This window comes from Harmonia axyridis, chromosome 2, assembly GCF_914767665.1.
Source record: "Harmonia axyridis chromosome 2, icHarAxyr1.1, whole genome shotgun sequence".
Taxonomy (NCBI): domain Eukaryota; kingdom Metazoa; phylum Arthropoda; class Insecta; order Coleoptera; family Coccinellidae; genus Harmonia; species Harmonia axyridis.
The window spans coordinates 61,149,996-61,171,006 of record NC_059502.1 but is presented as its reverse complement, the minus strand read 5'-3'; the positions used below and the strand labels follow the sequence as shown (position 1 = coordinate 61,171,006).

The window sequence follows — 21,011 nt, the reverse complement described above, 5'->3', positions numbered from 1 at the left end:
TATGCCAGAAATCATATTTAAAATGTAATGCCACAAGATTACCTTGCGGATAAATAAAATTCATGTCAATCGAATAATCCGTCGTTGTTTTATTGCAATTTAAAGTTCTATAGTTCTAAAAAAACACCCTTCATAACAGAAATATATATTTTATAATACAATATTTTATCACACCCATCTGGTGAGTTTTCATGAAATGGAGAAGTCATCAATATCTATTATAAATTTATTAATTCAATTTCCCATACATGGATCATATGGAAACACCATTTTCATTTTATTACAAAATAATAAAACAATAATATTTCAGCTGTTCCTTCACCACCAACGGCCCCATTGGAAATAAGAACAATTGGTCCAAATGCAATAGTGATCGAATGGGGTTTGCCAGAATCTGATGGTGGTTCCCCATTGCTGGGCTACAAAATTGCTATTAAAGACACCAAGAAAACAATGTGGATGGAAATTGGTAGAGTGAATAAGGGTGTTCTCAAATTCACCATCAGAGATCTACAAGAAGGACATGACTATCTGATAAGAATATTTGCAAGGAACGAAATAGGGCTTAGTGACCCGCTAGAATCAGATGAACCATTCAAAGTCCTTCCTTCCGGTGGTAAGTTGCTTTCTGAGAGAAAATAATTATACCTACTGATTTAATGAAATAGGTATTTAATAAATTAATACATAAATACTGCTTATAAATCGTATATTTTTGAGAGAAAAAGCCTAGAGTTCGATGGTTACATAAATGTTTCCATTCTAAGAATAGCAACAATTTTCTCACAATCACAAAAGAAGCAACAATATGTAACCTAAAAATTCGTATATCAAAAACTTTTCACAAAATATTTTCGAACGAATTAAAAAAATTATAGTCTCGTTATTTCAATCTCATGAAGTACTTTTCATAAATTCATTTTTAATAATTTCAGAAACTGACCAGGAGGACTTCAGGGAAGTAACAGACAGAGAACCGACATCCTACAGTACAGAAACTACAACCTCGTGGCTGAGAGAAAACAACATGGACGCAGACATTTACACTTACGCCAGAGGAAAACTTTTACAGCGCGATGAATACTTCTTCCGTATTTGGTGTTATGCAAAACAATTGTTCAAATGAAGGGAATAATAAGAATAAGGTAAAACGCTGTATATAATCATTATGTTAATATTTAAATATACTTATCGATTTGTTATAATTTTTATACATCTATTTGATTGACCAATTGAAAGAGTCAAAGTGATAAAATCTTTATTCTTGATTAATTCTAGTCCCCAAGTTTGTTTGATACCTACTGTGATATGTTATATCAAATAATGAACTTGAAATGTACATGAGTGTAATATTGATACTCATGACCTATATCCTAAACTGGAAACGTATCTAATATTTGTTTTATAATTACATTACTTGTACTTACACTTTGAATTTAGTACTAGAAACTTATTTGTATATCAAAAACTTTCATATCCCTTGAACATTATGACAGAGTATTGATTTAAGAGGTTGCGTATCAAATGAGAGAAAATATAGGTGCAAAATAATAACTGAATTGAATTTATTCAACCACTTAATCAATACATTACCTACTTATACATGTTTGCATTAAGACTAAATAAAGATACATAGAAATGATATTCATTGTTTAATTTCTCGTACCAAACAAAAAGCAATAGCTACTGAATTGGAAATAACTATATTGTCAGTACATGCAAAGGATCTGGAGGGTATAATAAAATACAATTGAATTTCGCAAATATGTTCTCTTCAGTTCATTACCAAAGATTGAAATGAAACCATATTTTTTAGGAAAAAATTCTCATATTTCGTATAACAAATGAGAAAAGCAATTTCTAAAGTAAGGAGCTTTGGCAGGCTTGTTGAAATTTGTTTCCATATCAAGGTATAAACAGACCAACGCAGAGCGGGAGCGATACGTTAGATGCGGCAGCGGGCAGATTGCATAGCATGCACACCAACGCGATAATAATAAGACAAAACTACTGTGCGAACTGCGAGAAAACACTGCACGCTGCGAACCGAAATTAATTCGCAGACATTCCGCAATTCGCATGCGTCCTAGTCGTACTGGTATGCACTCCTTCATATCCCGCCGTTGATTTCTATCCCGCAAAAGTTTCGTTTCCGCTCCCGCTCCCGTAGTCTGCGTTGGTCTGTTTATACCTTAATTCTTTTACAAAATTTCGCATGAACCTTATGCTTTACAAGCAAATTTACTTCTTAGAACACAAATTTGAAGTAGGAAGTAAAGAGTGTTTTTTTAGAGTTATAGAACTTTAAATTGCAATAAAACAACGATGGATTATTCGATTGACATGAATTTTATTTATCCGCAAGATAATCTTGAGGCATTACATTTTAAATAGGATTTCTGGCATATGACCGCCACGGCTGGCTCGGATGTAGTCCAATCTGGACGTCCAATTTTCGATGACTTTTTCCAACATTTGTGGCCGTATATCGGCAATAACACGGCGAATGTTGTCTTCCAAATGGTCAAGGGTTTGTGGCTTATCCGCATAGACCAATGACTTTACATAGCCCCACAGAAAGTAGTCTAGCGGTGTTAAATCACAAGATCTTGGAGGCCAATTCACAGGTCCAAAACGTGAAATTAGGCGGTCACCAAACGTTTCTTTCAATAAATCGATTGTGGCACGAGCTGTGTGACATGTTGCGCCGTCTTGTTGCAACCACAGCTCCTGGACATCATGGTTGTTCAATTCAGAAATGAAAAAGTTAATAATCATGGCTCTATACCGATCACCATTGACTGTAACGTTCTGGCCATCATCGTTTTTGAAGAAGTGCGGACCAATGATTCCACCAGTCCATAAAGCGCACCAAACAGTCAGTTTTTCTGGATGTAACGGTGTTCCGACATATACATGAGGATTAGCTTCACTCCAAATGCGGCAGTTTTGTTTGTTGACGTAGGCATTCAACCAGAAGTGCGCTCCATCGCTAATGGACCTAGTGCGTGATAAGTATTCCGCACAGAACCATTATTTTCGAAATAAAATTGCACTATTTGCAAGCGTTGTTCAGGCGTGAGTCTTTTCATGATGAATTGCCAAACCAAACTGAGAATAAATCACTTGACAGCTGTTAAATCGGTCGCCAACTTGAACAGTAACGCAACTTGGAAACCATTAATCTGCCATCCCCAACGATGTGCACCGTCTTCTTCCAGATCCAGGTCTTCTGGCCATCCTTTCTGCCTCCTGATGCCTAGTCACTATTCTTTGGACTGTAAATAGGCTAACATTCATTCTTCAAGCAACAGATTTCTGGGTCAGCCCATTTTCAATAAGTGCCACTATTTTCGCACAATCAATTATTTCTTTGAGAATGTAGAAAACAAACTTTTCAGTGATAAACGATGAATTTGTCATGAAGAATCATTTAAAGATGGTTTGTTTTATCCAATTTTGCAGCCCATATGTCTACATTTTGCGAATATTTAGTTGATTTTCTGATGATAGTTAACGAACAAAATATTACTGAATCAATTTGAACACGTGAGTCTATTGGAAAAAACAATGTGAAATCTTAGTGAGCTTTTTCTTTCCTCGGCACTGTCTATCAGCAACAAGAATATACTGCTGTTAAATTGGTCTATATCGAATGAAATCAATATTTTCATTCAAATTCAAGATTTTTCGAAAATAATTCTGCGTCTTCTCGTCAAGAACTTGATATCTCACGAACATTCCGTTCTTGTTTTTTCTTACTTACATCTTGACGTTTTTTCGACTCGCACTACTAATTGAAGGAGATCGCCAGTCCAATGGTGTTATCAGAACAGACAAACTTTTTCAAATGTGAAAGGTAAATATCCAAATTTGTATAGCTCACTTTAACGAGGAACCTTATATAAATACACATAAAATTTCAATGAAATTTGAATATAACTCCGCTTAAATTATTCATTAGTTAATCCAACTCAATAGCTTGAGACCACCCTCTTTTCAAAATTTGAAAATCATAAACCATGAACTCAGAGTGCATTCTATTAATTTTTTCCATCAAATCCCTAGCATATTATACTAAAATATCAAAGATATTATTAATAACATAGAATTTTATTTTGCAAAATATAATTTATATATTTTCTATTCTTTTCTAATACACATTTGTAACTTGAAGCACAATCACAATATTTAATACACTTAAAAGATAAAAATGCCTATTTCATAATTAAATGAGTTATTATCAGGTTACACTAAATCGCTAGACCAGCTTTTTGACGACATTTTTGCATGAGAGCTCTCAAGATGAATTGTTTTCTTGATAAAGTTCTAACCTGGCGTAAAAACACATCAAGGTCAACAACTCCACACCTTAATGCCTCTCCCATATAATATATAGCATCTTCAAGTGCTGCTTCTTCAGCAAATGCGTTCAATAATCTGAAATGTAAAATAACAGTATATTATGTGTCAAAGTTAGAATGAAAATCCGATGCGAGTGAATCATTCAGAGGGCGAGCCTGAGGAATCACAAGATTCGGATTTTTGTAATAGTTCAAAGGAATGTAATTCGAAAATACTGATTGACACTTGACATCTCATCTGACAGATAGTGGGAATTCAAACAATTCTGAAGAGCGGCACCTTACAGAATTTTGGAAAGTTCTAGCCAATGCAACAGGTAATCTATTTCAGAAAGTTTCAAAACAAATTCTCATCAGTGCACACACCATGTTTCTAGACATCTCATTTTCATTACAGAATAACAAAAGAAACACATAAACATATCTTAAACATAAAACCTATTTCATAATGTCACTTATATTTATTGTATTGATTTTGAAAACCGAGGCGAAGATATTTTGTGAAGAAGTCGCTGTAACATGTATTTCAGAATATAAGTTATGTTTGTATGAGAAGTATTAGTAATTGAGGGCTTGTTGATTTAAAATTTAAACATTGATTACTTTATGATTTGTGTTGCACCATCTTTTGAATGACGTTTAATGTGGCCTAATCACCGATTACCCTAAACAGGAAAATTTGGATGTTTATCTTCCCGATTAGTTTTAAACACGATTCTGCGCATAGGCCTCTAATATAATTTGATATCAAGGGCCAGTTGCACCATTTGCCTAATCGGTGATTAAAAATTTAAACATTGATTACGTTCTGATTTCTTTTGCACCATCTGTCAAATGACGTTTAATGTGGCCTAATCACCGATTACACTAAACAGGAAAATTTGGACGTTTATTTTCCCGATTAGTTTTAAACAGGGTTCTGCGCATAGACCTAATATCAATTTGATATTAGGTCTATGGTTCTGGGCAACTCAAAACGTCTAAACATATGACTTATTACATAACCATAAACATTATGTCTTTATGAACATAACCTGATGGTGTCACATTGTATGTTTCTGTGTTTGGTTTTGTGAGGAATTTCAAAATAGAAATATGGATTCAAATTCAGATCGTGAATTATCATTCAATGACAAATTATAATAATAATTTGTAATTTATGTTAACTTTGTCACCACAAGAACGGAGAACATTATACTAGAAAATTGAAATTCCTGATTTCTCTATGATCACTGTCGATATTTTGCAATGTTGCCAAACATATCTCTTGTTTAGCTAAGCATCTATTATTATCAAACGGTGCAATCGGTAGAAATTATAAACATCGTTTAGCTTTAAACATTGATTATGTAAACAGTGTTTATTTTTTGAATGGTGCAATTGGCCCTAAGTCTATTTCTACTACTTCCAACTATTTATTGACTCTCAAATTCTTTAAATCTTTATGATTGAATTATTAAGTCACTGAAAAGACCTTAAAGTACAGACAAATATTATTACTGAACTTCTGACAGGGGGTTTCCACTATGCAAATTTTCAACATCAAAAAAGACCTGCTCATACACATGGTGCATATATTCGGACTCTGATAACAAAAAAACTAATACTAAAATAAGTATTCAAAAACAAATTCTACTTACTGCTTATATAAAGGAGCAGTTGTTGTAACAGCTTCATCAACGTCTATTGGTTCTTCATTACTAATTCTTTGTATAGCCTTATCAAGTTCCTCTTCCTTATCTTTCAAAAGGGTTATATTTTTATCCAAATCATTCTGAAAATAAATATTATATATTCTTGTTGTTGTCTCGTTTTCTTTTCCTTAGAAAATAGATGTTTGGGCTCGCCGCAGCATGTAATCAGATTATGGTGATCTTCGTTAGTTTTTTCTCTCATACTTGGAAGAAATATCAGTTGGATATTAAATCGTGTGAATAAGTTGATTCCCCAATCAGTAAAAATTTAAAAGGAGGAATTATTGATTCATCACTTCTACTGATCACTGAAAGAAGTATCAAGGACTAGATACTTCTTGTATCACCCCTATGTTAAACACAAATGATGAGTGTTTCACATTTTTTCTCTAAATTGGTAGCAGATACAACGAAATTACAAGAAACCAAAAAGTTTAGTTCTAGATCAAAGATTCTAAATTACCAGGGATCCACCAAAAATAAGTTCTGGGGCAAAAAAGAGAGCACTGTTCTAGAAAAAATATCACCCTTTTGATTTACAATCGAAATTCGCATATCACGTGATGTACACAAAATTGGAATATATATGCAAAATTTTAGTTGAATATCTTGTGAAATGCTGAAGCTAAGAGGAAAAACCATGAAAAAAATCAAATTTCAACATCCTGTATCTCAAAAACAAAGCGTTTGCGGACCCAAGTTTATAGGACTTCTTTCTTGAAATTACCCAAGGAATCTCTAATAATTTGATAGAATTTATTTTGAATTGTCACAAATACCTTGGCAGTCGCTCAGTAGTTGTTCTAATAGGTTTTAATGTTCATTCAACAAAATAATTCTTACCTGCTCTTTTTCCAATTTGCTCAAAATAACATCCAGTTTTGCTTTCCCTTGCTTCAATTCATCTTGCGTCCTCCTCAAGGTGTCCAATTCGGCCTGATTTTGTTGAAATACCTCTTTCATTCTTCGCAATAATTTATCTTCTATTGCAGATAAAAGAGAAACCCTAATGTGTTCATCTTTGATTGTTCCTGTTCCACCAGGTGTCGACACTGAATTAACACTTCCAAACCCACCCGGTGTTGGATAGCCTGAGTATGATGTAGGATATGGCGGTGGGTAACTTCCTGTTGACTGTGAATTTGTTGGGGGATAACTAGGATATCCAGGATAATTTGATTGAGGATAAGGGTTGTTGGGATATGGCATGTAGGCATTACTACCGAAAGCTGAAATAGCGAAAATAACTGTCTGAATTGCGAACATGTTTTCACAAAGTTAAATAAGTAATAAATTGATCACCAATTCAGAGAACATACATACATAAGAGCTAGCGTTAAATATATGAAGCTAAGGGAGATAATTCTACCCAGAAATCAAAAACTTTCTAAATCCAATAAAATTAATTCTTTTCTTGATAGAAAATGGAAAGAATAACAATAACAACAAAAGGAAAACTCCAAATTACAAGGTAACAATCAGCAACAATATTCGATTGATTCGGTCCTTACTTGATGGAAATTCACTATAGATGAAATAAAACAAAGTAATTTCCACTAATGTTTTAATGTTGGCAAAACAATTGTCGCGAAATGTTTCATTCTCTTTTTCTGAGTATTTTGATTGGTAGCAAATATATGATTATCCTCTTTTCCCTAATTTGAATCAACTTTTATTAATTCGCCTCTGAGTTATAGCGCACCAAACTCCAAGTTTTTGAGAATGAAGTGGTGTCTCAATGAAAAAAATTTCTGGTTTTTCACTTCTCCACATTCTCATGTTTTGTGAGTTGATATGCCCAGAAAGGTGAAAACAGGCTTCGTCAGAAAAAAAAAACTATTGTTTGGTAGAATGTTAATCGGTATGGAATTAAATTGATGTATTGTTTTGATATCTTGTGACATTTACCACAGAGACACTAGTAAGTTAGGATGAAACTCTGACAGAAGTTCTTGCAGCTTCTTCCATGCTATCTTACAAGAAAACACTCTGGAAATTGTTTTGAAGTTCATACCCCTACCGCTAGGGGGAGTAATAGCTATCGTCGAGTAGAAAAATTAATTTTACTCGAAAATGTTTCATTTAAAGTTGAAGAAAAAATATCATCACTGTAATCCTTGGAAAATTCTTTATGTTTTTGAATTATCAGTTTCGATTTTACGACATCTTATAAGGGTGGGGGAAAGGGAGAAATCTGACTGATTGAAATGTCTGTAACTTCAGTTTGGCTCAACATTTTTGAGCAAATCATATCTCGTTTGAGGGACAACATTTTGTTGATTGTTATGGCCGAAAGATGATATTCTTCAACTGATGCATTGAAAAACCAAATTGTGTCTTTAGGTTCTGATAGAAACAGAAATTTCATCAAATTTGTATGAAAAAACCATAAGGACGCAAAGTGATAACTTCAGGCGTTCTGGAGTTATGGCCGAAAGAAGACACAATTTGATTTTTCAGTGCATCAGTTGAAGAATATCTTCTTTCGGCATAACTCCAGAACGCCTGAAGCTATCGCTTTGCGACCTTCTGGTTTTTTCATACAAATTTGATGAAATTTCTGTTTCTATCAGAACCTGAAGACACAATTTGGTTTTTCAGTGCATCAGTTGAAGAATATCATCTTTCGGCCATAACTTCAGAACGCCTGAACTATCGCTTTGCGACCTTCAGGTTTTTTCATGAAAATTTGATGGAACTTTTGTTTCTGTTGAGAAAATCCTATCATTACATTTGAAATTTCGGAGTAAAATGAACAAAACAATGAACTTCCGCCCCTATCGAAAACAGCGAAAAAAAATTTATCACGAGTATATTTTTATCTCAATCAACAAGATGTTGAAAACTGAAGTTTTCAATCAGTCAGATTTCTCTCTTTCCCCCACCCTTATAAGATGTCGTAAAATCGAAACTGATAATTCAAAAACATAAAGAATTTTCCAAGGATTACAGTGATGATATTTATTTTATTCTTCAACTTTAAATGAAACATTTTCGAGTAAAATTAATTTTTCTACTCGACGATAGCTATTACGCCCCCTAGCGAGGGGTATAACCTTCAAAACAATTTTCCAGTGTGTTTGCTTGTAGACCTTAGTGGTAAAAATTTTTACCGCAAGTCTCTACGATGAGTGGATCCTGAGATATAGCCGCTTACCTCGCTTATTTGCACACCTTATACAACAGATTCACCCTGTCTTCTACCAAATTTTCTACCCATGATCATGATCGTAATTTGCCGGCTCTAATAATACCATTTTGAATAGATTAACAGACATTTCTTTGGCAACATCATATCTACCTGCCTGATATATGCAAATCATACTTACAATTCATAGGATAAGGTGGTATCTCTTTATTTTGAGGTTTTGCAAAAACTGGAGGCTGCTCCCCAAATGTTACAATCATAACTTGAATCAGACCCAATAAGTCAGAAGTATTCTGAAAAAGAAATTTTTAACTTAGTTCTTTAAAATGAAAATAACAAAATTTCTCTTGAATACAAAGATATTGAAATAACGAAGAATTGACTATTGAAAAAATTTTGCAATTTTCTTGAACAAAAAAGGAGCTACACAAACATATTCCAAAACCATTAAAAGTCAAATAACTGTTCATAACTGAGAAGTTATGAAGTGCTAATACATTAGGTTTAAATAAATCTATTAGTTGATGAGCAATTATCCATTCAACTATTTTCGATAAAAACTATAAATGGAATCAATCACTATTGTCCTATAATACCAATGAAGAGAATTAACCCATCCTACATGTCTATGAATAACAAAAAACAATATACATACTGGTTTCCAATCATGAAGATATGGTAAATATATTTTTCCATTCTGATCAACAAACATGGAAACTTTGATCGACATGTCAGCTGTTGGTCTCACATAACATATTGGGGCATTATTGGGATGTGTGTCCATTAACCATATACAAACAGGAATGTTATAAACTGCGCCCTTGAACCTTACAGGTATTGTGCCATTAAGCTGTACTAGTTCCATTGGAGTTCCATCGTTGAAAACTATTAAAAAAGGCCATATAGAAAATTAGTTTATACCATTTCATGCTAGTTTATTAATACCAGAATAAGAGAACTAAGAACTTATATTTAAAATATTGCCTTCAAAGTAGTATGGAAATATTTTTGTTATACTACAAAAACAACAATTTCAACTTACTATAAGTGTCCTTCAAAACTTGTAAACCATGGTAATGAGTCGTAACACTTAATATTTCTCTCAAAGTCGCTTCAAGATTTCTATACTAAAATAAAAAGCAATTAGTTTTATAAAAAAATGTCACGGAAAACCTTTACTTTGAAGAGCCACATTCGTATTTCACATTCGTCAATATTTGCCATTTTGTTAGTTTTGAATAAATATTGATCTCTTGCTTGTAAGAATTGTATGAACTCACTAAAGAATTTTTGCTTTATTATGTTTTGGAGTAATAACTTTTTAATAATCAGATAGTCAAGTCAAGAGATTATTCATTGTTTTTAATTGAAAGTGACGTATGTCATTGTTTTATCAACACAGACAGAAAACTGGAAAACACTACAAGCAAGTTAATTCCCTGAAAATTCTACTCTGTTATCTGTGAAATTTCAGCTGTTAACCGAAGCGGAATAAATAACTGAAGATTGAATGGTTATAAGTAAAATTAAAATAAAAAATTTTGTGACCAATTGGAAATAAAATAGGTTTTAAATAAATTTGACAGGACATTTCAAATGACACTCATTTTGCAATTCGCATTCCAGTCTTTCCTATCCAAATAAATAAATGGAAGTTAAAATAAATTCTTAAGTCACTTCAAGAAATTAAAGAATATTGAATTGTTGATGAAGGTGCGAATACCTTTTTTTTGTTACTTTCTCCTATCTCAGAACCAGTGTCGTAGGGAAAATAGTTTTCAAATATATAGATAAACTTATATTATCCCTTTGGATGAAGTAGAGGGTAGGATAAGCTAGAGGAATACAGATAATTTTTGACATGCTTGAAAATTTCAATGAAGATAATTTTCAAAAAAACATAAAAGAAATTTTGAGAATATCAAATGAATACCGAGATGGATGGAAATTACATCAGAAAGAAGGAACTAAGTCAATCTACATTACAAAGAAATGTATAATCACTTTAGGGGTAAAACATGTTGATATGCCGAATATTACTGTAACTTTTGAATATCATATTGCATATCATAAGAGTTATTGTGTTCCTATACTAGCCTTCAATATATGGAAACCAGATGGAACTAAATTAACTTTAGAGGAATTTTGGAAGTATAATTCTCAATTTAATACTGATAGTATGTATGATACCCTAACACAGTTAGACCATCCAGTTTTACAGACACCTATTTTGACTTTGCATCCATGTAGAACCCATGAAGTTATTCAGCCATTTATTGAACATAGTAAAAATCCTGTTGTTTCTTGGTTAACTACAATAGGACATTTCGTACACTTGGAGTTATGCCAGGCATACCTAAAACTTTGTTGATTTAGAAATACTCCTATGAATTATATTGTGAAGCCAACTTCAATAAAAAACACAAATAACAACAAAAGCATTATTACAAATAATAGAGACCACAAACTTTCATATGATTAGAAATATTTAAATCTAATTATAATAATTAGATGAATATATCATCAGATCGCTCTAATCTAATGGAATTTTAATAAACAGTATTATTTTAACCCTTTCGGTCACTGTGTCGTCAATTGACGACATGGAATTCTAAGTCTGATTTTGCTGAAATTGTGAATTTCTTGCCGTTGAGTCATAACGTATACAATTGTTGACAATCTTTTCAGCCCATAAAAACACTTAACACCATCTAAGAATTTTTGTGTGTTTTCAGAGTGTACTTGCTGTTGAAAGTTGTGTCTTTGATTCTAAGTAAGTATTATGAAGTAATTGTTTATAATAAGATTTCTGTATTTTTTTAAAATTGCATGTCATCATTTGACGACAGTGTGACTTACTGGTACAAACATTTTTAGGATTTGAAGAAGGAAAACTTCTATTTAGTGGCAAAAATCAGCAGATAAAAGCCACTTACCTACGAGGAAATGGTTACTTTAGCAGATGAGTTGTCAGATTGAAATATCTGAGTGATGAAAAAGATAACCGACCTGGATGAGGATATAAATGGTAGAATTTTCCATTTTACTGATTGATTTCTGTAAAGCAGCCTTTTTTCAGAAATTCTAAACCACAACGACAAAAAAAATTTCAAGAAACAAGACCAATAGATGATATATGATATGATAATACCAGACATTTTCCCCTTCGCAAGGTTTAACCATCTGCTTCTAGATGTAAACTTATTGATTGTAGTGGTTCTTCTATGGTTTTATATGAAAAATGCAGTATACATTTATGTTTGACTAAGAACAAAATTGTTTTGTAGCTTTCCATGTGCAATGATAATATAAATTTTGATTTTATTGAACGCTGTAGTTGATTCTCATTTCATCGTAAAAGCACTACCTACTTTGTAATAGCTTTATCACGATGTCGTCAATTGACGACATGAAAAAATTCGGACAAAAACAAAAAAAAATAATTTTTTTGAAATGAATAAGTATTCTGTACACCAAAATGTTGCCATACATGAAATAACGATTTTTTTAATGAAAAACAAAAAAGAATGACTGAAAGGGCTAAATAGGCAAATTTTTCTTGGGATGAGACATATAATGAAGAAAATGTTTTCTATTCAAATATTTACTTTAAAAAAGGTTGAAAAGTTGGATATATATCGATACTAGACATATACTAAAACATACCGTTTCATTCTCTTCTTAATTATTTTCACCATTACCATTTTCTCACAACTCACTAATTGGATTGATAGAAATTATAATAAGACAAACCATAACTTAAAGGGGTAGGTACCTATATTTGAAAATGTCGTTGAAAGTTATTTATTATTATTTTTTAATTCATATTAACATTGGGAATAAACTGATGATTTGATCCTCGTATCCATTATATCAAGTCAAAAATAAATTTTTAATATTTCATATTTTTATCTCCAGTCAATAAAATGTTTAATACTGCACAATAATCAATAAACACCATAAAAAACAAATTTGAACAGGTGAAAATTTTGTGACTCGCTCCTTTCTTATATCCATATATGTTTGCAAATTAAATGAGAGGAAAATAGAAATAGTTGTAGAAGTTATCACTCAGAAGAATAAGAGTTATATAAAAAAATTGAATAAACTTCACCCTTTTTTGAATCAGTAATATTCGGGCCATTTGATAATTTTTTTGTAGGTCTACAATATTACAAAATGAAAATAAATAGGTTACATTTGAACAATTTATTGAAGGAAACTGAAAATTAAATACAAATGTAAAAGTAGGAAGTCAACTTATAAAGAGAATGTTTTTAATAAGAAGTAAATGCTAGGTAGGTATATGAAATTACTCACATTTCTAGGTTTTATTTAGTAAAATTTTTTTTATAATTTCTCCATAGCGAGACAATTCAAGAAGTAATTTGGAATGTAAACCTTTCAGACCATGACATTTAATGTCCTGCCGTTTCAATAAATCATCTACCAATATATCATTTATTTCAGATGGAAAGTTTTGGGGTGCTATTTCTTTCACCAACCAGTGTTTTACAGTTTCTTCATTCAATGAATTAAAATGAGCAATATGAAAATTTTCAGTGAAATGCTCTAGATTTTTCCTTATTACATTCAAATTAGCATTTGATTTGGATGAATCTTTTAGGCAGCCTTTAGTCTCTAAATTAAATACAGTTAATAGCAGGATATTATTTTCTACTGAAAATAATATCTCTATAAATTTTTTCAGTCTTTCCATATTATCAATTTTTAAATCATCAATCACTACAACAAACAAATTAGAGAAATATAGCTTTTGGAGAAGATCCTTAGTAATGACGCTTTCCCTAGAAGACAAATCTGGAAAATCAGAGTCATGAAAAATCTTAATTTGTGGACTAATTTCTTTTCTCAAAATATTGATAAGATGTGATTTTCCCACACCAGTTGGACCCACTAAACATGTTAAAATTTTTTGAGGAGGTCGGTTATTAAGTTTATTCAGGTTCTCGACAATGGTAGTTATGGAAGGATTTTGTTGCAAAATTTTTTTAAGTAATGCCTTCTCCACTCTATCAACTGGAATAGGACCACTGGAATAGTGAATATAAGGAATGATATATGTTCCTATCAGAAATAATATTAATATGACTGCAAATATACTTATGCATTTATGAATTCTACTTTGTTTCTCAACTTGATTTTGAGCAGGGTTTATAATTTTATAAGTATCTTTTGATTTAAATGGTTCAAAATTATCTTCTCTTCGTTTGTAGGGCACACGACGATATCTCACTTTCCATTCATTTTCTGATTCCTGCTTTTCAAAATCCGAATAGTTATCAGATTCGTTCATTTTTACTGGTTGTAGAAGTGGTCTGATTGGAAGTTTATCTAAACTATCTGCAAAATCAATATTTACTCGCATACAGCGCCTTTAAATTGAAATTATTATAACTATACTTATTTTTGGAAGATTCTACAATTTTAAACTCACTTGGAAATTCAAGATTTCTACTCAATTCAATTCGTGATTTCAATTTGTTACCATGATAAATTTCTTCAGTGTATAAAGTTTTGATAACAATTGGTTCGTCGCTTTTTATATCTTCGTCCTTTGAATCATTTGGCAATTTAATGAAGTTAGAATTTGACATGACTTCTGAGGAATATTTTTGGCCTTCCATGTTCTTGTTAATTTTATGAAATGCTGAGGTGGTTAATTAACATTAACTATAGATAATGGATTGGTTTAAAATTCAAGTTATTGGCATTAAAACTATCAGGTACTTGGTTATCGCTTAAAAAACGTTAAAACATTCAATGTTTTGACTTTTATCACAGATATGGGTATTTGATTAATTTTCATGTTATTCTGTGACATTTCAGTTGCTTCAGCGTCAGATCAGATGCTTCAGACTTTCAGCTGATTGCTGATATTTCTGAATCTTAGAACATATAATACATGTAGCATAAGGCGGTATTCCTTTGTTAAAACTGGTGAACGGAAAAATGCCATGAGCTCCCTTCCATGATTCAATTGACCATATTCACCGTCGCCATATTGATATGCGACAATACCAACTACCCAGTGTTCCCAACAGAGAAATATTGAGTTTACTAGAAAAATACCGCTAATATCAAAAATACTATCTGCCATAGAGATTATTCTTCCACTGACTATTTCCAAAAATGCATAATATTGTCCCAAACAAGCCTATCTGGCGTAGCAGCCAGAAAAGGTACACATAAACTTCACTTATAAACTTTAGATTGTGGAATTTTTCTAGTAAACTCAATATTTCTTCGTTGGGAACACTGGGTAGTTGGTATTGTCGCATAACAATATGGCGACGATGAATATGGTCAATTCTCTTCAACTTTAGCGTTTCATGCTGTCAAAGTTAACCAACAAAACCCATATGCGTAGCATAAGGTAAGACAAGGGTTTCTTGTTATTACATTTTTCAGGTTTATTATATATCTTCATTCTCATCATATTACTAGCTAGTTGCGTTTTTCTGTAAATGAATATGGATTATAGGACATCAAAGGAAAAATAATCGTCAATTATTAGTGTTGAGTATTTTATTTGCATGATTTTAATTTTTTTCTGCTCTAGGTTTCCAAAAGATGAAAGCAGGAGAGCGGCATGTATTCATTTTATAAATGAACCTGAATTTGTTCCTAGAACTCAAAGTAATTAATGCTCTCGTCATTTTGGTGATGATTGTTTATATCAAACTCCAAAGGTTATAGTGAGACTACATCCCATTGCTGTACCAACAATTGTACAATAGTAGATCGTTTAAAATATGTGAGTAAATTATATTGACAACCATTTTCTACATTATAAAAATGTTTTCCAGTTCCCTCGATTTTTGTAGTCCAGGCCCTCGAAACGTGTGGAAAGTGCTCTAATGGATCATGATTATTTAGGTATAGGTATTCAATTACTGGATCTTCAGGTATGGCTGGACCTCCATAAATTTATTTAATCATTTATTGAAATTAAATCAAATATACATACATAAGGGAATTTTATTTTGTCTATGTTGGAAAAGATAATAATATATTGGTTTTTAATACACGAATTGTTAATTTTGTAGAATTTGACAAATAAACATTATTATTATATCAGTTATAGAGCAAACCCCCACTTTTTGATGACATACCCCCCATAAAATCGGAAGACACACTCCGAGTTACAGAATTTACTCATTATAGTAGCCAAATTGTTCATCAATTCATTATACCCAGTACATACTTATTAAGGATGATTGTAATTGCTCAATATCTAATTCATTAATAAAAATTATTTTTATTATTATCATTCATCTATCCCATCTTAAATTCGTTCACTTCAATTCCAAGCTGTCCTTTACAAAACTAAAAATAAAATAAAACTTCAAAATTTAATAAAGAATCGTATATGTGAAGTTTGAATAAACCCATATCAACCAGATTTATTCATTATTCCATTATAGTACATATAATTACTGGTAATTTTTGTAATTATTCAATTCGTTCATAAAATTTATATTAAGTTCAATGTACCTCTATAGCTGCTAGCTTTCAGCTACATTTTCTAATAGAAATATTAGTCTTCACCGAAATGTATTATTTTTGAATGAAGAAAATTTTTATCCTACTACGCCACTGCTAAGCGAAAACGTGAGTCGGCCATATTCAGCTACCCTTCTGATCATCAGTTTTGGGACGTTATGCTCCCTCCTGTTTATTCTATACTCTAAGGATAAGAGTATTTACAGTTACTCCCGGGGACATCCTGTAGATATAGGTTGAGTGATTTTGAATTATATTAAATTTTGAACTGTGAGTTTGTTTATTCATGTGTTTTTTCTGTGTATATTATTATACCTACATTTAAATGTTTTTATACTTATTTTTTATACACTGCGCAAAAAAATTAACGCACATTCTGAAAATATCAATTTTAATGAAAGTTTACTCTACATTGACTTTATAACTTATTTTTTATGTTCTTTCAGGAAGGTTTTGAACGAAACAAGACACATTAAATGGAAGAAAATTCAGGATTTCACCGAATCTTATGTGAAAGAAGAGAAATAAACAATTTTCAAAATACTGGAATGCTGATAAGTGATTTAATACTTGGTATTTCCACCCCTTGCGTTAATTACAGCTCGGCAAAGACGGTTCATACTCAAAATGAGTGATCTTGAAATGTTCTGATCTAATCCTTCCCAGATTTCTCTGAGTTGGATTCCTAAGTCATTAAGAGTAGCTGGATGATTTTCTGAACTTCTCAGCCTTCTATTGAGGTTGTCCCAAACCTGCTCAATCGGATTGAGATCTGGACTTCTTGCTGGCCATTCCTTCGAGAGACTTCAACCTCTTCAAGGTACTTCTGAACGATGCGCGCACGATGGGGTCTGGCATTATCGTCCATAAAAATGAAATTTTCACCAATGTATGGGGCAAATGGCACTACATGCTCTTCAAGAATGTTCCTTATATACCTATCAGCATTCATAGCTCCATTATCAACGACCACTAGGTCTGTGCGAGCAGTCAAAGATATTCCACCCCATACCATAATCGATTCTCCCCCGAAACCAGTAGTATTAAGGAAATTGCACTGAGCATATCTTTCATGTGGACGTCTGTATACAAGGGAACGTGGATCACAATGGTATAGGCTGAATCTAGACTCATCTGTGAAGAGAACTCTTTCCCAATCAGCCTCGTCTCAATGGATATGCTCTCTCGCAAAATCCAAACGCGCCCTTCGATGGGCTGGGGTAAGAGCTGGGCCTCTTGCCGCGACACGAGGTCTCAAATCATATTCTCTGAGGCGATTTCTTATTGTCTGAGTGCTAATTTGCACCCCATGCGTTTGCTCAAGCTGATTTTGAAGGAGGCGAGCGATTGCAAACCGTTGTCTCAACGAAGAAAGTCTCAAGTAACGTTCTTGAATGGCAGTTGTTACCCGTGGTCTACCCTATCCTGGTCTTCGAACATTCATATCTGTCTCCCTGAATCGCTGCAACATTCTGGACACACTTGTATGGGAAACTCCAAACCTTTCTGCAATTCTTGTGTATGTCCACCCATCTTCTCGCAAAACTACCGCTTGGGCACATTCCTCTTGGGACAAATTGCGTGTTTCGCGTTGCATAGCGATCGAGTTTAGAAAATCAAACGAAAGAAAAACTATTGATCACTAGAATAGATTGAGAACAACTGATTTCAGAATGGAGCATATACATTCAAAATTTGATAATCTCATCTTTTTTTATTCCTGCTGGGAAAAAACATCTGTACGGATGAAAAACGTTGAAACTGGATAACATATGCATGCATAATTCTGATAAAAATAATTATCATTGAGAACACCTTCAGTTGTAGAATAAATTTGAGATTTCCATAATGTGCGTTAATTTTTTTGCGCAGTGTATATTTGACTAGCTGACAAACCATGTAAATTTTTGATGGTGAATATTTGTACATACATGTATCTTGAGGTAATTTGTCTTGTGCAAATAAATATTATTTTTATTAAATGATGTTAAATATTGAGTGAGTACCTTTCAAATAGATCACTTAACTAATCGACAGTGTATGAGAGGAATGAGTGAAGTTACCTTGGCGAAAAATGTTGTTTTTTTGAAAATTAAATTCGATCTACAACTCAAAATTTGAAGTGTGTCTGGAAAATTTCATCTCGTTCAAAGCGTTATTCTGCTTGATGTCCTATTCTCATTAAAATTCCTACTAAAATAACCCTATCAAAATAATCACAAAAAAATTGATGAAACCATAATAAAAACAAACTTTTACATATATGAAATTCGATAGCGTTTTAGCGGTCTCTTTGGATTTTACATTTTTGATTGATATAATTTTTCAGAGAAATATTTTTGCGAATTAAAAACACTTCCCACAAGCTGAATATCATTGAACTACACTGCGCAAAAAAATTAACGCACATTCTGAAAATCTCAATTTTAACTCTACATTGACTTTATAACTTATTTTTTATATTCTCTCGGGAAGGTTTTGAACGAAACAAGACACATTGAATGGAAGAAAATTCAGGATTTCACCGAATCTTATGTGGAAGAAGAGAAATAAACAATTTTCAAAATACTGGAATGCTGATAAGTGATTTAATTCTTGGTATTTCCACCCCTTGCGTTAATTATAGCTCGGCAACGACGGTTCATACTCAAAATGAGTGATCTTAAAATGTTCTGATCTAATCCTTCCCAGATTTCTCTGAGTTGGATTCCTAAGTCATTAAGAGTAGCTGGATGATTTTCTGAACTTCTCAGCTTTCTATTGAGGCTGTCCCAAACCTGCTCAATCGGATTGAGATCTGGACTTCTTGCTGGCCATTCCATTCGAGAGACTTCAACATCTTCAAGGTACTCCTGAACGATGCGAGCACGATGGGGTCTGGCATTATCGTCCATAAAAATGAAATTTTCACCAATGTATGAAGCAAATGGCACTACATGCTCTTCAAGAATGTTCCTTATATACCTATCAGCATTCATAGCTCCATTATCAACGACCCCTAGGTCTGTGCGAGCAGTCAAAGATATTCCACCCCATACCATAATCGATCCTCCCCCGAAACCAGTATTATTCAGGAAATTGCACTGAGCATATCTTTTATGTGGATATCTGTATACAAGGGAACGTCGATCACAATGGTAGTGGCAGAATCTAGACTCATCTGTGAAGAGAACTCTTTCCCAATCAGCCTCTTCCCAATGGATATGCTCTCTCGCAAAATCCAAACGCGCCCTTCGATGGGCTGGGGTAAGAGCTGGGCCTCTTGCCGCAACACGAGGCCTTAAATCATATTCTCTGAGGCGATTTCTTATTGTCTGAGTGCTAATTTACACCCCATGAGTTTGCTCAAGCTGATTTTGAAGGAGGCGAGCGGTTGCAAACCGTTGTCTCAACGAAGAAACTCTCAAGTTACGTTCTTGAATGACAGTTGTTACCCGTGGTCTACCCTGTCCTGGTCTTCGGACATTCATACCTGTCTCCCTGAATCGCTGCAACATTCTGGTCACACTTGTATGGGAAACTTCAAACCTTTTTGCAATTCTTGTGTATGTCCACCCTTCTTCTCGCAAAACTACCGCTTGGGCACATTCCTCTTGGGTCAAATTGCGTGTTTCGCGTTGCATAGCGATCGGGTGTAGAAAATCAAACGAAAGAAAAACTATTGGTCACTAGAATTGATCGAGAACAACTGAGTTTAGAATGCAGCCAATACATTCAAAATCTGATAATATCACCTTTTTTTATTCCTGCTGGGAAAAAACATCTGTATTGAAGAAAAACGTTGAAAGTGGATAACATATGCATGCATAATTCTGATAAAAATAATTATCATTGAGAACACCTTCAGTTGTAGAATAAATTTGAGATTTCCATAATGTGCGTTAATTTTTTTGCGCAGTGTATATTTGACTAGCTGACAAACCATGTAAATTTTTGATGGTGAATATTTGTACATACATGTATCTTGAGGTAATTTGTCTTGTGCAAATAAATATTATTTTTATTAAATGATGTTAAATATTGAGTGAGTACCTTTCAAATAGATCACTTAACTAATCGACAGTGTATGAGAGGAATGAGTGAAGTTACCTTGGCGAAAAATGTTGTTTTTTTGAAAAACCAAATTCGATCTACAACTCAAAATTTGGAGTGTGTCTGGAAAATTTCATCTCGTTCAAAGCGTTATTTCTGTTTGATGTACTGTTCTAAATAATAACCCTAATAAAATAACCCTATCAAAATAATCACAAATAAAATGTTGAAACCATAATAAAAACA

General features: G+C 32.9%; 4 protein-coding genes and 2 long non-coding RNA genes across 13 annotated transcripts in view; 4 read left to right on the top strand and 2 right to left on the bottom strand.

Moving 5' to 3' along the window:
* The window catches only part of LOC123673557 (titin), a 207,111-nt gene extending 205,467 nt beyond the window's left edge, over positions 1-1,644 (top strand). For all 4 annotated transcript variants that reach the window (XM_045608126.1, XM_045608125.1, XM_045608124.1 and 1 more), the window contains 2 exons: positions 311-616; positions 936-1,644. In XM_045608126.1, coding sequence (XP_045464082.1) covers positions 311-616; positions 936-1,126 — 497 coding nt within the window. In that variant the 3' untranslated portion in view covers positions 1,127-1,644. The remainder of the gene's footprint in view (positions 1-310; positions 617-935) is intronic.
* Positions 1,645-4,097: 2,453 nt separating this feature from the next.
* The window catches only part of LOC123673551 (tumor susceptibility gene 101 protein), a 38,976-nt gene continuing 22,062 nt past the window's right edge, over positions 4,098-21,011 (bottom strand). The window contains exons 1-7 of one of the 2 annotated variants that reach the window (XM_045608109.1): positions 10,386-10,578; positions 10,249-10,333; positions 9,862-10,091; positions 9,388-9,499; positions 6,902-7,287; positions 6,005-6,138; positions 4,098-4,440 (exon numbers count right to left, since the gene is read on the bottom strand). In XM_045608109.1, the coding sequence (XP_045464065.1) occupies positions 4,254-4,440; positions 6,005-6,138; positions 6,902-7,287; positions 9,388-9,499; positions 9,862-10,091; positions 10,249-10,333; positions 10,386-10,430 (1,179 nt within the window). In that variant the 5' untranslated portion in view covers positions 10,431-10,578 and the 3' untranslated portion in view covers positions 4,098-4,253. Of the gene's footprint in view, positions 4,441-6,004; positions 6,139-6,901; positions 7,288-9,387; positions 9,500-9,861; positions 10,092-10,248; positions 10,334-10,385; positions 10,579-21,011 lie in introns of those variants that run through there. The other variant, XM_045608108.1, reaches the window with a different exon arrangement.
* LOC123673555 lies at positions 10,708-12,535 on the top strand. Its single transcript, XR_006746495.1, has 4 exons — positions 10,708-10,919; positions 11,942-11,979; positions 12,084-12,234; positions 12,286-12,535. It is a non-coding gene; the product is annotated as an uncharacterized LOC123673555 (long non-coding RNA).
* LOC123673554 (ubiquitin-like-conjugating enzyme ATG10) lies at positions 10,827-11,639 on the top strand. The gene has a single exon (XM_045608121.1). The coding sequence runs from the start codon at positions 11,068-11,070 to the stop codon at positions 11,575-11,577; it is 510 nt and encodes a 169-aa protein (XP_045464077.1). The 5' UTR covers positions 10,827-11,067; the 3' UTR covers positions 11,578-11,639.
* LOC123673553 lies at positions 13,401-15,131 on the bottom strand. 4 transcript variants are annotated; one of them, XM_045608117.1, is made up of 2 exons: positions 14,665-15,131; positions 13,401-14,588 (listed from the first exon to the last, which is right to left on the bottom strand). In XM_045608117.1, exons 1-2 carry the CDS (start codon positions 14,852-14,854, stop codon positions 13,531-13,533), a joined length of 1,248 nt encoding a protein of 415 aa, XP_045464073.1. In that variant the 5' UTR covers positions 14,855-15,131; the 3' UTR covers positions 13,401-13,530. The 4 variants fall into 4 exon arrangements, with proteins under 4 accessions (XP_045464073.1, XP_045464074.1, XP_045464075.1 ...); XM_045608118.1 differs by having other exon boundaries at positions 13,401-14,570; positions 14,665-15,107; XM_045608119.1 differs by having other exon boundaries at positions 13,401-14,602; positions 14,665-14,802.
* Positions 15,464-17,125, top strand: LOC123673556. The gene is made up of 3 exons (XR_006746496.1): positions 15,464-15,603; positions 15,790-15,984; positions 16,037-17,125. It is a non-coding gene; the product is annotated as an uncharacterized LOC123673556 (long non-coding RNA).